This window comes from Struthio camelus, chromosome 14 (genome assembly GCF_040807025.1).
Source record: "Struthio camelus isolate bStrCam1 chromosome 14, bStrCam1.hap1, whole genome shotgun sequence".
NCBI lineage: Eukaryota > Metazoa > Chordata > Aves > Struthioniformes > Struthionidae > Struthio > Struthio camelus.
The window spans coordinates 15092068-15105907 of NC_090955.1; the positions used below are offsets into that span (position 1 = coordinate 15092068).

At 44.7% G+C, this 13840-nt stretch overlaps 1 protein-coding gene across 7 annotated transcripts in view; it reads right to left on the reverse strand.

Moving 5' to 3' along the window:
- Positions 1-1885: 1885 nt before the first annotated feature.
- FLNB (filamin B) overlaps positions 1886-13840 on the reverse strand; it is an 81926-nt gene continuing 69971 nt past the window's right edge. For 4 of the 7 annotated variants that reach the window (XM_068907309.1, XM_068907304.1, XM_068907305.1 and 1 more), the window contains 8 exons: positions 12835-13101; positions 12237-12374; positions 12035-12150; positions 9967-10099; positions 8687-8863; positions 5722-5940; positions 4522-4725; positions 1886-3766 (listed from right to left, as the gene is read on the reverse strand). In XM_068907309.1, coding sequence (XP_068763410.1) covers positions 3579-3766; positions 4522-4725; positions 5722-5940; positions 8687-8863; positions 9967-10099; positions 12035-12150; positions 12237-12374; positions 12835-13101 — 1442 coding nt within the window. In that variant the 3' untranslated portion in view covers positions 1886-3578. The remainder of the gene's footprint in view (positions 3767-4521; positions 4726-5721; positions 5941-8686; positions 8864-9966; positions 10100-12034; positions 12151-12236; positions 12375-12834; positions 13102-13840) is intronic. The other 3 variants (XM_068907308.1, XM_068907306.1, XM_068907307.1) reach the window with 1 other exon arrangement.

Consider the following 13840-nt stretch of genomic DNA (forward strand, 5'->3'; position numbering starts at 1 on the left):
TGTTGTGATGAGCCTACATAGCTGCTACTCGCAGAACAACTCCGAGCAAAAGTGCACTTCTAAACCCATGCAACCTCCCAGAGAGTGGGACTCTCTCTGCTTGGCCTTCTTGCAAAGGGTCAGCCACATGCAGCGTTTGCAGTAAACAAGCCCCTAGAGGTCCAAGCCTATGACTTCCAGCTGAGCTTTGTTTGCTGTCAGCTGCTTCTGCTCCCCAGTACCAGCTGTGTCACCTCGCACCCCTGCAGCCAAACTGTACCTCCCAAGGGAGGAGGCCCCTCAGAGGCGGCTGGCTCACAGCAGCTCTGCGTTTTGTACCAGCAGCTTCGGTTGCATTCAGGACCACCTTCCAAAGAAAACGTGCTAGACAGAAAATGGCTTCAGCACTTCAGTACTTTACCTTCCTCTTTCCTACTAACCACACTGAGGACTGCGTGGAGGCCCTTCATCTAGCACGCGTGTGCAACCTTGTGAAAGCAAGACCCAAAGACTTCAGAACGGCAGCCATCAGACTCAGAACACTAATACTGGAAACTGCATGAAAATACTCTATTTTGTGCAACTAGAATATCATATTTCCAGTTGTATGATCAATATTCACCTTCAGAGTTGACCGAACCATGTTGCCAAAGAAGATCAATGCAGTCAAGTTGCACCAAAAGCTCTTCAAATTGAGAATACTGGACATTTGCTGTATTTAGCAAGTTAATTGTTGTGGTGCAGGTGCTTGGATGTTTAGGCAGTCACAGCACAGGTTTTATTGCCTACACAAGGCAGAACTGCTTGTTTTCTACTGCAACTTGAACCAGAACTTAGCTTTTATTAGAAGTGCTGTTAGACAAGGTAACAATCACAGCCCATCGCTTTCATGGACAACTCCCATTAATTTCAGCTAATGGGATTAGACCAAGAAGCCAAGCAGTAAGCAGGCCAGAGCAGACCAGGCAAGAGCGGGTACTGGGCAATATGAGTTACACAGACACTAGACTCCCACGTTTGCTCAACTCGACAGCTGTTACCACGGTTTGTTTTTTTAAACATTAAATAGGAGGTTCAAGCTGACATAAAAGATAATGTCAGCTTGAAGATAATAAAACACAGTTAACTATAAAAAGGAAATAATCTGATAAACCTGGGGCAGGAAAGTCCTTGGCAGCAGCCGCCGTCCCGCTGCGGCTCAGGTTTCACCACAGCTTCCAGCAGGAGCCGTGTTTGGGAAAACATCTGCTGGTCTCCATGGCCACGTCCTGCCACACAAGACCTGGCCAGCTGAAGGTGCGGCAAGTCCCTGGAAACCACCTTTTGCAAAAGCCTAATGGCCTCCGAGTTGCTACTGGCAAGTCCTTAAGAGCAGCTTCTGGGGCCGCAGGCAGTAACGCCTGGTGAGACCCACGCACCTGCATCAAGAGGGGCTGCGAGCGCCCGCGCCGGGCGCCTCTGCCAGGGGACGGGGAACCCCACGCAGCCTCCAGGAGCCGCACTGGCACCCAGCTCCCGCTGGGGCTCACCAGAACGGCTCAGTGGAGATGGTCAGCTGCAACCACAGGAGACAGAAGAAGGGACGGAGAAGACATGCCAGCTGTTCAGTGTAGGTGTTCACCAATTACCTTAAATCTAAGCAAAAAACCCCAACCAACCAACCAACCCACCCACCCAAACAAACCACAACCAAACCCAAACCAAAAGACTGTATGACTATATCTTGCACTCAGCCTGCTGTAGCCCAGCATGTTGAAGTTAAAGTTTTTCACAACATTTTATTATAGGAACAAAAACTATTGGATAAAACAAACAAGAAACATGAATGAGACTGAGATTATGCCCAAGTTGTTAAAGGCTAGCTGCACGGCTCAGTCCAGATGACGTTCAGTATTCCTCAAGTTGCTGTAGTTTAAGTTTGAATTTTATTGAGCACATATGAAAAGAATCCAAAGCTGTTTTTAACATGCACATTTTAATGAAGCAAACATTTCTATTTAATAAGTTATAAGATACAATTTTACAATCCTGCATTTTATTCCAGTTTATTTTGTTTTTAATTCCTAGTTTACAATGTAGTGAGCATTTCACATTAAGGCACAGAACAGCACAGTAAAAAAAAAAAAAACCAAAACAAACAAACAAAAAAAAAGTCAACTGTGCTCAAGGGTAGTGCATCAACACACAACTACAGAACTGTAAGCGTGAACTTCTCCATAGGGGCAGACAGCAAAGTTGCAACAGGTTCTCAACAAATCCTAGTTTCTCCTAATCAGAGTTAAAGCTCGTTTGGAGGGTTTTACTAAAGCCCCAGCAGCTGACAGCAATTCAGATGCGCGCTTGGAACGTAGCATTGAGCAATTCGGGACAAACCTAAGAGCCACGACGGAAGTTTTTGCTCCTCGCCCCTCAGCGGGAAGCCCCTGCGCAGCGGAAGGGGATTTCAGGAGGGCGACGAGCAGGCTTCGCTCCAGTCCTTGGACTTGGATACGATAAAGTGACTTGCATCAACCAAGGGTTCGTTGACTCGTAGTGGTGTTAGTGGTGGATTCACGCACCCGCCCTCCCCGCGATACCCGACGACAGATGGGGTTTCCACCCCCGGGGCAGCTCTGCACCATCACCTCAGCTCCTTGCCCGCCTGGCAGCCTCGGGGGAAACTGCAGACCATTTTCCCCAATGAACTGCCATTCTCTGACCTGCACAAATTTTCTGTCAGTCAGATGAGAGCTATACCTGGCTTGACAAGTTACAGGCTTTATTAAACCCAACCAAACTGGAGTCTGTTCTTAAAAAGCAAATAAATCAAGAAGAGTGTGGGGAGTTACCTGTAAAGCAAAGTTACATAAGTTTCACCAGTATCCCAAGCTAATTAAAAAAACACATTACTAGCGTCCATGGCCAAAAAGCTACCTGTATAGACTTACAAAGCGTTAACATAGAAAGGCTGAAAGCTACCAGGAAGTAATTTTCAGTCTGCTTTTGGTCCGCTATAAAAGACAAACTTTTCCTAAATGTAAACCATTAGCAAAGCATTTTCAAAACTGTTTTAAATTTGAGTGGTAAAGCCACTTTTAGTAGCTTTTTATAATGTTAAGCATTAAAATTGATCAAGTATACAAAGGCACCTATTATAGTACCAGTTTTACCTCATTTCTTTACAGAAAAGAATTTGAACTGGGGACAGCCCAAGTCATATTCCATAACTAAAATCTAAAGTCTCCAGTCAAATAAAATCAGTAGTTAGGATACCCAATTACAAAGACAAATTCCAGTTTTCAATTAACATCTAAAGTCTTTAACATCCGCTAGGGAAATTAGTGTCTAGTTATCCACATGATTCTCCAAACATCGACAGTGACCCAGACAGTACTGCAAAGGTATAATTTTGAAGAGAATATTAAATAGATTTACAATATGTTGATAATTAGGATAGAAGTGAAATGCTTGTAAAAAATAAAGTTACAGAATTTAGTTCTGAGTGTATTGAAATGTGAGCCGTGTGTATCTAGATACTGCATTTTGCAACAGGACTGCACCCGGTATAACGCTTAAGTCTGAATTGCAAACGCAAAGATTGATGCTGACACTAGGCGGGTTTAAGGAACAGTGACATGAAAGGGACTTCCAGGGATGTGTTCGTCACCCCATTTCACTGCCAGAATATAGTCACCCTTTTCCTTGACGACATACGTTACGTTGTACTGATGGTTTCCCAAATGCTTCACAGATACTTCTTCGCACGGTATTGTAGGCCCATGGACACCAACTAACAACATATTTGAACCTACGGCACAATAAAAGATCGTTAGCATTCATAAGCTTAAATAAACAGGTATGACCGTACCATAATATTAGCTCCCACAACACAAGGAATTTATTGTTTTATTTCACAGTTTACAGCGTGGTAGTCTGAGGTATGCTAAGCTAATGCTGTACAGGAGGGAATGTTATTTGAAAATCTTCAGCCTCTTTGAGACAAGGGTTTATTTGTGTATTTTGCCAGACCTGACACACTACCGCTGTCTAATTACAGCACAGGAGAGAAACACTGTCAAAGTGAGCAAGCATTGCCTTTCAAGCACTTCTAAAGAAGTTTATCACTACAGACCAGTGAATAACGCTGGCCTGTAATTCACCCACCACGAAGCTTGCAGATGACGATCATGCCATAACCCTGTCTTCTTCCAGTGCACCTGGCTCAGGCAAGTCATTTGGAGAGAGCGTGGCATCTTTACAGCCTCTCCACTAGGATCTGTTGAGCACCGTGTAGCATTTATAGTTTTTCTTCAGAATCAGATCCAAATCTCAAGCTCTGAATTTTAACTCTACAAAATGCCCATTTATAAAAGCTCAGGTATCATAGGCAGACTGTTTCTGAGGGTTCCCATTAGTATCGAGCTGCCAGCTCACAAAATCATGCTCTTTCTCTTTCCTAATGCAGAGTCTGCAATTAACTGAAAGTTGTTTTAGGACGAAACACGTCCAGCTAGACCACCACAACCTAGAGCTGGTTTTGAGAGGGAATTCCTGTACCCATACCTGCTTTGCTGCAGTCCACAGAGAAGGTGCTTTTCTGACCCACAAAAGCCTTTGAGAGCCCAGCTCCTCTGGAAACCACCTTGCTAGCATCCGAGGTGGATTTGGGAATGGCGCTATAGCAAGTTTCAGTTGTCGACCTTGTCACCGATTCTACCATGATTGAAGATGTTTCGTTTGCGCTGCCTGGGCTAACCAGTCGCTGTCCTGAAGAAAGGAAAGATTTCTGACATTCAGATTCACCCCATCGGAAGGGCATTTAATGAGAAAGCTTGGGAAAGCTCCTAATGATTAACATGCTAGCGTTCTGCCTCCAAAATGCATTTACACCGATAGGAGCAATTTCCTACTTCTGTACTTGAGCTAACATCTTCCGTAACTCTGGAGACAATCCCATCCCAGAACCCTTAAACACCAAGATATGTTCAGTGGTTAAAGGACGACAGGAGCTTCAGGATTCATTAAGCAAAGCAGGCTGCTTAAGAAGAGTTAATTGTGCTCCAGTCACCAAATGCCCCAAAATGACTTGAGTTGGCAGAAAAGCAGGTGCAATTTTGCAACACCTCTCTTTGAAAGCAGAGCATGTCCAAGCCCTGGGGCACACGGCCCCTACAGCCCACTCCCAAGACCACCACCAGGCCAGGACCACCTGTACACCTTCCACTAGCTCAGGGGCAGCGTTAGAGATGACTTCTGGTCTATGCTTAAACACAGTATCTGCAAGAGAAAGAGCTTCCTAGGGGTAACATCAGCCTTCTTTGCATTGTCTGAAAGTCCCTCAGACATTACTGGCCCCTTTGGTCAGGTCACAACCATAGCAAAAAAAGGACAGAATCAGGGGCATCATTTGTACAACAAGAGTCAACGTTTAGGGCTTGGGTAAAACGTGAGGAAGCAAGTCATATTTCACCAGCCAGTGCAACACCCTAGAGCTAGTTCAAGATTGACTATTTTCCTGCGAAACTGCTTTACGGCTCTTCGCTGACTCAAGCCAGCGAGACTAACTCCTGCAGCCGCTTCTCAGCCTGCTCTGCGACACGCTCTGTAATCCAGGATTTAGAGAGAGGGGGCAGAAACATTTTGCCTCTCATGTTCATGGACACTTGGCATCTAAGCCCAGATGTCACAGTTTCTCAGAGGGACGTATTTGCTGAATGACACAAGCTACTTTAGGCATACAGTAAACACTGGTTAGCTTTTTACCTGTAACCTTTGCCTTGAAGGGGCTGCCCACTATGTGGTTAGGTCCACCATATTTAATTCCAATTAAATAGTTTCCTGGAGCCATGGGTGTGTACATGACTTTGTAACCTTCTGGAGTTTCCTGGCAGTCCATTTTCACCTTTGATGGCCCTTCAATTGTAACAGAGAGGGTACCTGGACCAGCCTTGGTCGTGTTTATGAAAAACTCCGACTGTAATCCTAGAAAGATGTAGCATAGTAAGACACACTCTTCCTTACACCCGCTCTTTATAAAAGAACCCTAAATTATTCAACAGGAACTCATGATTCGATACAAGATTAGGTGACAGTCCATTGAGTACTCAAGTGCCCAAATCTGCATTTGTGGTGGGACAGCTGACCTTCACCCCCAGCCTCCTCACGCGGGATCCGAGGGGGCCGGGAGGGCAGCCTGAATCCAGAGGCTCTGAGCTCCCCGGTTAGGCGCTCCAGCACCCGCTGGCATCAAAAGACTGGTTCAGAGAGAAAAGAGCTAAACTCTTAAAACGAGAGCCCTTTTCCTGGGATTTGGAGCCTGCACTGGTACAGCCTTCTTCACCTCTAAGCTCAGGGAAGTTCAGAGCCTTCTCCCTGAAGGGATCATAAATCAGCAGTGAAGGGCCCACAAGAAAGCAGTGGACACAGACAGGGCAAAGTCTTTGGAGGACACGGGTGTCTGAACTGCTCTGGAACAACACTCCAAGCAGTGTGTGGAAACAAAAGCTTGTTTAATTACAGCATCTGGTTAGTGTAGCTGAATTATTGCTGCTAATGCCTAGCCAATGACACCATGCCAGCAACACAAGAAAAATTTAAGCAAGGCTTTCAGTCCCCAAATAATTTACTGTCAATCCCTGGCTTCAAAAGTTATTATCTTAGGGCTGTTGTATGAGACACTGCTGAGCAGGCATGAAGGGCTCAAGCTCAATTTTAAAAAGCCAGTTAGAAGAAAGTTTACTACAGCTGAGACTGAAGCATATGTGTATAAAATGTGGTGCTAAACCATGAAAGAGTTTGTCTTTCCACACAAGACACTGCTGTGTTGCAATGCTGGAAGAACCCAGCTCTGATACAAGATTTGTACCGCTGCGGGTCTCTCAGGGCGAGATCTGACTGCAGCCGCCTGCCATTTAGCACGCAACGTGGAAAGTCTGACCGCAGAGCGCTTGGGGTATAATCCCCTTCTCTCCCCTCTCCTCCCTACTACGACTAGTAAACTGGTCACGCTTATATATTAGAAACTACAGGAAAGTTCATTTCCAAAACAGCAAGTTTCACAGATTCGCAGTAAAGCCTTCTTGCTCGGAGTTCACTGTTTTTTCCTTGGGTCACAAATGAAGGCTCACATTGTTAGTCTGCAGACTCTCTCCCTTCCCCGGGTGGATGTGTTTCAGGTACTCAGCCACCAGCTATTGAAATCGCTACACTAGATCATTGTTCGAAAACGCAGTTGGGGCTGCACTCAGCAGCTCCCAGGGCACCGAGCTTTTAGCAGTGGCCAGCATTCAACAAGGCGGCACAGAGTAACTTTCCTGAAGTTAAACAGTCTATTTAGATTAAAAACAACCCCGAGCACCTTTATAGATGGAGAAAAATCCTCCCCCCCCCCCCCCCCGTTCCCTGATGCATCAGCGACTAGTATTAATGAGGGCTTTTGTTTCCCACCTATTAAAGCAGCACAGGCTATAATATCTTCATTCTATGTAGTACGCCCACACTTTTCCAAACGCAACTGGTTGGTTTCTCCAGAACAGCAGAAGCTTTGGCTGAATAGCTGCAGTATTTTTTTTTTCCAGGGGAAAAAGGTGTAAAGTAAAACCCACAGAAGAAAGAAGTAGATAGGATAAAGGGAACTAATTATCACTGTGCACATCAAAAGGAAAAAAAAAAATCGCTTTTACTCTTCAACAGCATGTGTGGCCCATTTAAGCACACAATTACAAAAAAATAAAAGCGCATATCCCGCAAAGCTTTTGTCTTTTCTTACAAAGGCCACAATCAAACAAGTGGAAAAAAAAAGCCACCTACATTCTTGAGATGAAAACTGTCAAATGGGACAGCCAAAGCAGTTAAATAGGTGTCAGACTTCCAAGAAGAGTCAGTGTTTATGCAGTATCTGAAGCACGCATAAAACACTTCAGGCAGAACACAATCCACCACGTTCTCTAGAATTTACACGTTGTATTACATTTAACTCGCAATTTCTCTGAAGTTCAAGCACTACCAATGAAAAGCTAAGTGGGTACCCTTATATTAAGGGAATTAACGGGGGTATGCAAGTTAGGGCGCAAGACTGGCAGCACGGGCTGCAACAGACACCCATGCTCACGGCCAACCCAACAACTGCGCTCACTACACAGAGGGAAAGCTTCTGAAAACCCTGTTTTACTACTACTGCTCATTACCAAGTTTGATGAAAGAAAGAAAAATAAAACCTATTGATTAATTTTGTCCCTCCCTCAGTATTTTAACAGTTTTGGAGCACGCACGCGCTATAGTCAATGACTTCCTCTCCAAAGGCTGCGTAACTCTTTAAAACCCTTCATCCTTTGCAGGCTTCATGTGTGTGAGCTGCACACGTGGAACGGAGCCAAAGCATTTCCAGAGCTCTCAGGGACCACCTAAGTTGAGCTCAACTAGTTGGCAGAGATTCATAGCTGAGCTGCTAACCAGTTCGTGTGAACTCTTGCTGCAGTTGCCGGTTTGCAGAGGTTTTAGTCCATTAAGGGTCAGTACAGCCTGTGCACCCGCTAATTGATGGTTATATGACTTCAGGAGCATGCGAGAAAGCAAAATTAGCCTGCATCCAAGATGGCAGAGAATACGTGTTAGTTCAGCTGCCTTAGCAGGAAGAGTCATGTAAAAATATGCCTGGAAACAGCTTCTAGTTCTTTCAGAAAGCCAAAGTGCAAAGAGGTTTGTATGAGAGCTTGAAAAGCAGCGTTACCTGTGGTGCCGCTCTCCAGGCCGGGTCCGTAGGCAGTGACGAGCGCGGGATTGCCCGCCTGCCCAGGCTCACCAACACGAACCCTGAAAGGGCTGCCCACTACGTGGCTTCCGTTAAATTTCACGTCAATTGAGTGAATGCCATTTTCATGGGGGATGAACCGAACAGCATACTTATCTACAAGAGAAAAGGAGCTTTTCTGATGTTTCAGAGACAGCATCAATAAAAATTAAATCCAATACTTCTTTTTTTGAACAACCCAAGCAAGGCTTCCATAATTTTTTAAACATATTTTGAGCCCAGCTTAAGCAGACTCAGCTAGACAAGTTACTAAGCTCATATTTAATTAGGAAAAACATTTATTTACGACAAGAGGTGCCATGGATTCCATTTTTACCTTTTCCACTAAGAACTGATCTCGGCTGTCACCTAATCTCCAGCTTAAGCTTTAGGGTTATTTCCTCACATATGGACTACAAGTGAGGGTTCAATCATAGCCCAGCCTGTTAGTGTAGAACTAACTGTGAACAGGACTTCTTTAAGAAAAGCAGCTGGTATGAAGCAGGCCAAATCTTAACAGCGGGTAGACTGCGCTGCTCTGACACCACAGAAATTTGCACTTTTATTTGAGAGTCATTTAGCAATTTGCTGATATTTAACATTTTTGTTGCATGTTAACCCAGAGGAGCGACTGACCTTCCGCAGCTGGACAGTGGCTAGACTGGCACAGCGCAAACGCTAATTCATTCAGACTTCAACTTAAAAAGAAAAGCTCACCGCTGAAAACAGGTGCCGACTTTTCTGTAGTGTTTGCTTATATTCAGGTTCCTTGACGTTCCGTATGAATGAGCGAGTGCAAGTTAAAAATAAACTACTAGCTAAAGAGGGAAGCACAGCTTCAAATAATGAGCTTCTTCACTGGCGAAATTCAACGGCCACATCATATTTCATCCCCTTCATTTATGAATTATATCACTGTACCTTCACTGGCAAGCCGAGACTTTATGCAAAAAACCCTTTAGACTTCCCCCTTAAATGTCAGTATCTTATGCAAGTTAGGTCTCAGCCATTTCATTAACTATCTAGGAAAAGCATGAATATAAACCTGACTGTACAACCCTTCCTGAAACTGTTGACAACAGCGTTATTTGCCAAGTAAGGTGCTTATTCCCTTCATATGCTTTTGACAAGCCAAAGGGACTAAACCCACTCGCTACGCAGAAGTAAGTGTCTTTTGGAAGTCATCCCATTTCTTGTTGATAGGCGTCCTGATTTCTCACCTGGCTCCAGTTCAGACACATGGCACTCTTCGACAGCTCCGGAAGGGCTGTGGACTTTAGCATCAATCTTGCCCTTTGCCCCGTTCAGCCTTATAGCAAAGGATGCTGGCTGATTAACTTTTAATCCAGACTCCTGAGAATGCAACAGTTAGATTACGAAATTTACACTTTCATTTCAGACAGTGCAAGGCTTGTGGCAAGGAGATAACCGCTTCAACACAAGTTTTTTAGATGTCAACAAAAGAGGTAAAGTTGTGACTTGCACTAACTCTCAAATCAGCAACAGCCTAGACAGGTCTTTCACTCTCACTAAGAGTGGCAGGCGTAAGAGTCACTGACATCCACTAGGCTGATTTTTTCCATAGTGAAAGAGTTTCCGGAAGCCAGATGATGCTCTGCCAAATTAGGCAAAGGCAGGCTTACAAGACTAGTCACCCATTATCACTGAGGTTAGAGACCCCTGTATTCAGGCACTTGATTTAAAGGATGTTTAAGCTTTAGTTCCATTTTTAGCCCATTCATTCATTCCAGATTCATTCAAGGGAAAAGCCTCTGATAATCCAGTTGTCTGAAAGAGTAATATGCATGTTTATATTTGCCACAAGAGGCCACATTTAGAACGCCACCACAAGATGTCTTAAAACGAGAAAGCAATTTAAAACATGAAACCAGATGGTGCTGTGCTGTCAGACCATCAGTACTGCACCGCGCTATTTGCTGAAGACAAGTCAGCTCAGCATCCGTGCAGCAGTGGGCATCGCAACTACAACGGCTCACCCAGCCACTCAGCAGTGATATTTTATGCTGAACATACTTTACCTGACTTCATTTTCAACTAAATCCTGAAGAGGAAAATAAATGTAACTGAGTAGAACTGAGGTACAATATATAAAGCACATCTCTGATGCAAGTTTAGCGGAGACTGATGCTGCACATCAAACTCCTTTACAGAATACTCAGCTTTATCTGCCTCTCCAGGTCTTAACTGAAGTGAGTATTCCTGTCAAAGAGTCTTTAAATGAAACACAAGAGAAACATCCATACCACAGCGACTAATTAACGCCCTTGTAACTCCTTGCTTAGAGGACTCAGAAGAGAGACTATCAGATCGGGCTGTCACAATTCATTTACACAGCCAAGGTGGAGGAGTCCTGAAGCCCTGGCAAAGTTAATCCGAGGCAGGCACGCAGAGGGGGCACATCAGAAACAACATGCCTCAGTTGAGGGACTAATTGCTTATCACTACTTAATGAGGGCTGAGGCATAGTATATTTAGACATGGATCCTCAGTCTCACTTCCAAGTTTCTGGCTTTGGAGGTTTAAGGCAGGCCTTTAATGTTACTTGTACTTTAATACAAGTAACCACGCAAAAAAAAATAAATTGGCAAGATTAACAGATGAGCCCAGACTAACTACAAAGCTGGAATTCACTCCTAGAGGTTTGCTACCACCTATGATTTATCTCAGCTGCAACTCTGCGGTTTTGTGACGTCAGTCAGAGCAAATTTTTGCCCTGACTTCACTCTGGGGTCCTGTCTATCTGCCCACACAAATTCTCAAGCGAATCTGAAGTAACATCCCAACCAAGTTGGCCTATACTGTCTCGCCTGTGGAACTGCAGCTTTTAAGCCTACCCGCCAGAGTAATCCAATTTAACAGCTCGATCACTACTTGTTCACATTACGGCGTGGGTTCTGCCTTGGCCTCTCCTAGCTAACTGGGGAAATCAGGCAAGCTTCAGAGCCAACACTGCTGCTCCAGTGCTATTTCTAGAGCCTCTTTCTCTCAATTCCCAAACGTTACCACCTGGAATAAGCTAATGTCTTCTGCCTTTGAATTCCAGCTAGCCAGAGGCAGGGTCTCCAGGGGCCAAAGTTACTGATTCTAGCAGTGGCCAAGGAGCTTTAAGGTAAAAAAAACCTCTCTCTGGCTGCAAGCTGGACTCAAAAACAGAGGCATCAACCGAGGCAACGCTATCACTGACAAAGGACAGCTATTTTGGTCTCAGAGAACAAGGACGAAATCAGTCTGTGTGGCAAGTTATGAAGATGTTTCCTTATGTCTCACCTGAAGGCTAGTGACAGTGAGCCTGCGAGCATCGTCTGACGGGGCGATGACAGGAACCAGGTAGGGGCTGTCTGGAATGTGCTCATCATTGAACTTTATGGACACCTCATAGTTGCCTGGAGGTAAAAAGAAAAAGCATTGAATTTCCTTAGTTTCCTTGAAAGTAGCATTCTGTGTTATTTCAGAACAGTTTGGTACATACCTGGCTCTTGAACGATGTATGATACACCACAAGACCCATCTTTATGGTCCTCAAAGGCAATTTCTGCTTTACTTGGGCCTTCTACGGCAATAGACAATCCTCCAGCTCCAGCTTCTCTTGTCCATATACTGAACTCGGCTGTTGAAGCATTTAAGAGCACACACAAGTGTAAGCTTGCTGCTGTTGGGCTTCAGCTACTTCCTAACAGAAGCGTGTAGCATTCACTACTAAAGTGTTTGAAAAATGGTACCTTGTACCACAATCCTGAGGTATAATACAGAGCAGTTTCTCCAAGAGACTTACGTTAGCCTTGAATTACTCTGTAGTACCTCTTACAGCTCCAAGTTCATTTTGTTTCATTTCGTTCATTTGTTTCCTAACTGTGGGTTTCCCGACTTCTCTATCTACATGATGCAGCAATATTATTTCTTAAGCCTATGTTTCTCCACCGAGCACCATCCAGCCAGGAGCAACTGCAGTGTTATACAAAGTCCTTCTCAAAGGAGAGGTTTTTCCAAGGGCCATCAGAAAACAAGCCATCTGCACTGCAGATCTGTGTATGGTGGACATTTGAGTTTAACAAGAGCAAAGGACTCACCTGGGATGCCTGTCTCTCCACGCTCGAGCCCTGGGCCTCCAGCTCTTACTTTATGGGCTCCCCCCTCACCAAGTGGCCCCACGGTGAACTGGAAGGGGCTGCCCGGCACAGGCTGCCCTCTGTACTTGACATCCACAGTGTGGACCCCCATTTCTTGTGGCACAAAGCGGACGCAATAGGTATTTTTGTCAGCTTCTACTATTTCTGCATCAGAGGTTCTTCCAGAGGGACTAGTTACCTGGGCTGTCATATCCCTGCAATCAATTTCTAATAAGAGAAAAAGCAAAGATTAGCACTCCCTAAAGCAAGGGATCCAAGTACAAAGAATTGCAGATTTCCAGGCCAATGGAAGTTTTAGCCTCCCTCTGTGTTGGGCAGGAATCACAATCCCAAGACCTTATTTTACCTGTCACAAGGCCAATGTAAGCCGGCAGTGCTGCAAAAAAACCATCTTGCCATCCCTAACCTCTTGCTGGCAACATTTGCACAGCCTTCACATGTATTTCCTCTAGAAACACTGGACTGCAGTAAGAGCCTGCGTGTACCAGGAAGCAGCTGAGGAAGGATGAAACCGCCTTTGGGTACCAGTGCCAAATTAAACCAATCATGCAACTACGGCATTTATCACTTACGTTTGATTATTCAGAGCAGCTTATTGCAAGCAACATTTAATAGAGATCACCAATAATGAGATGAAAGCACTGTTCGAAACTGCTTGTATAAATAATACATCTGTTCATGACAATCCTGAGTCCCCAGCATAATACAGTAGTTATTAAGTAGATAAAAAAGCTTTCTGTTGGGAGCATATTGTCTCAGGACAGCTGGGCCACTTATATCTCCACCTTATGAGAATTCAGATTTCCCTCATTTGCAGGAAGCCAGTACCTGAACGTTTGTTTAGGCACCCTGGAAGTGCTAAGCGTTGTTAAACACTCACAGAAGTGAATGTGCTTACAAAAGTTATGCTCATAACTAAACACGAACCCCTGCTACTCAATATAGA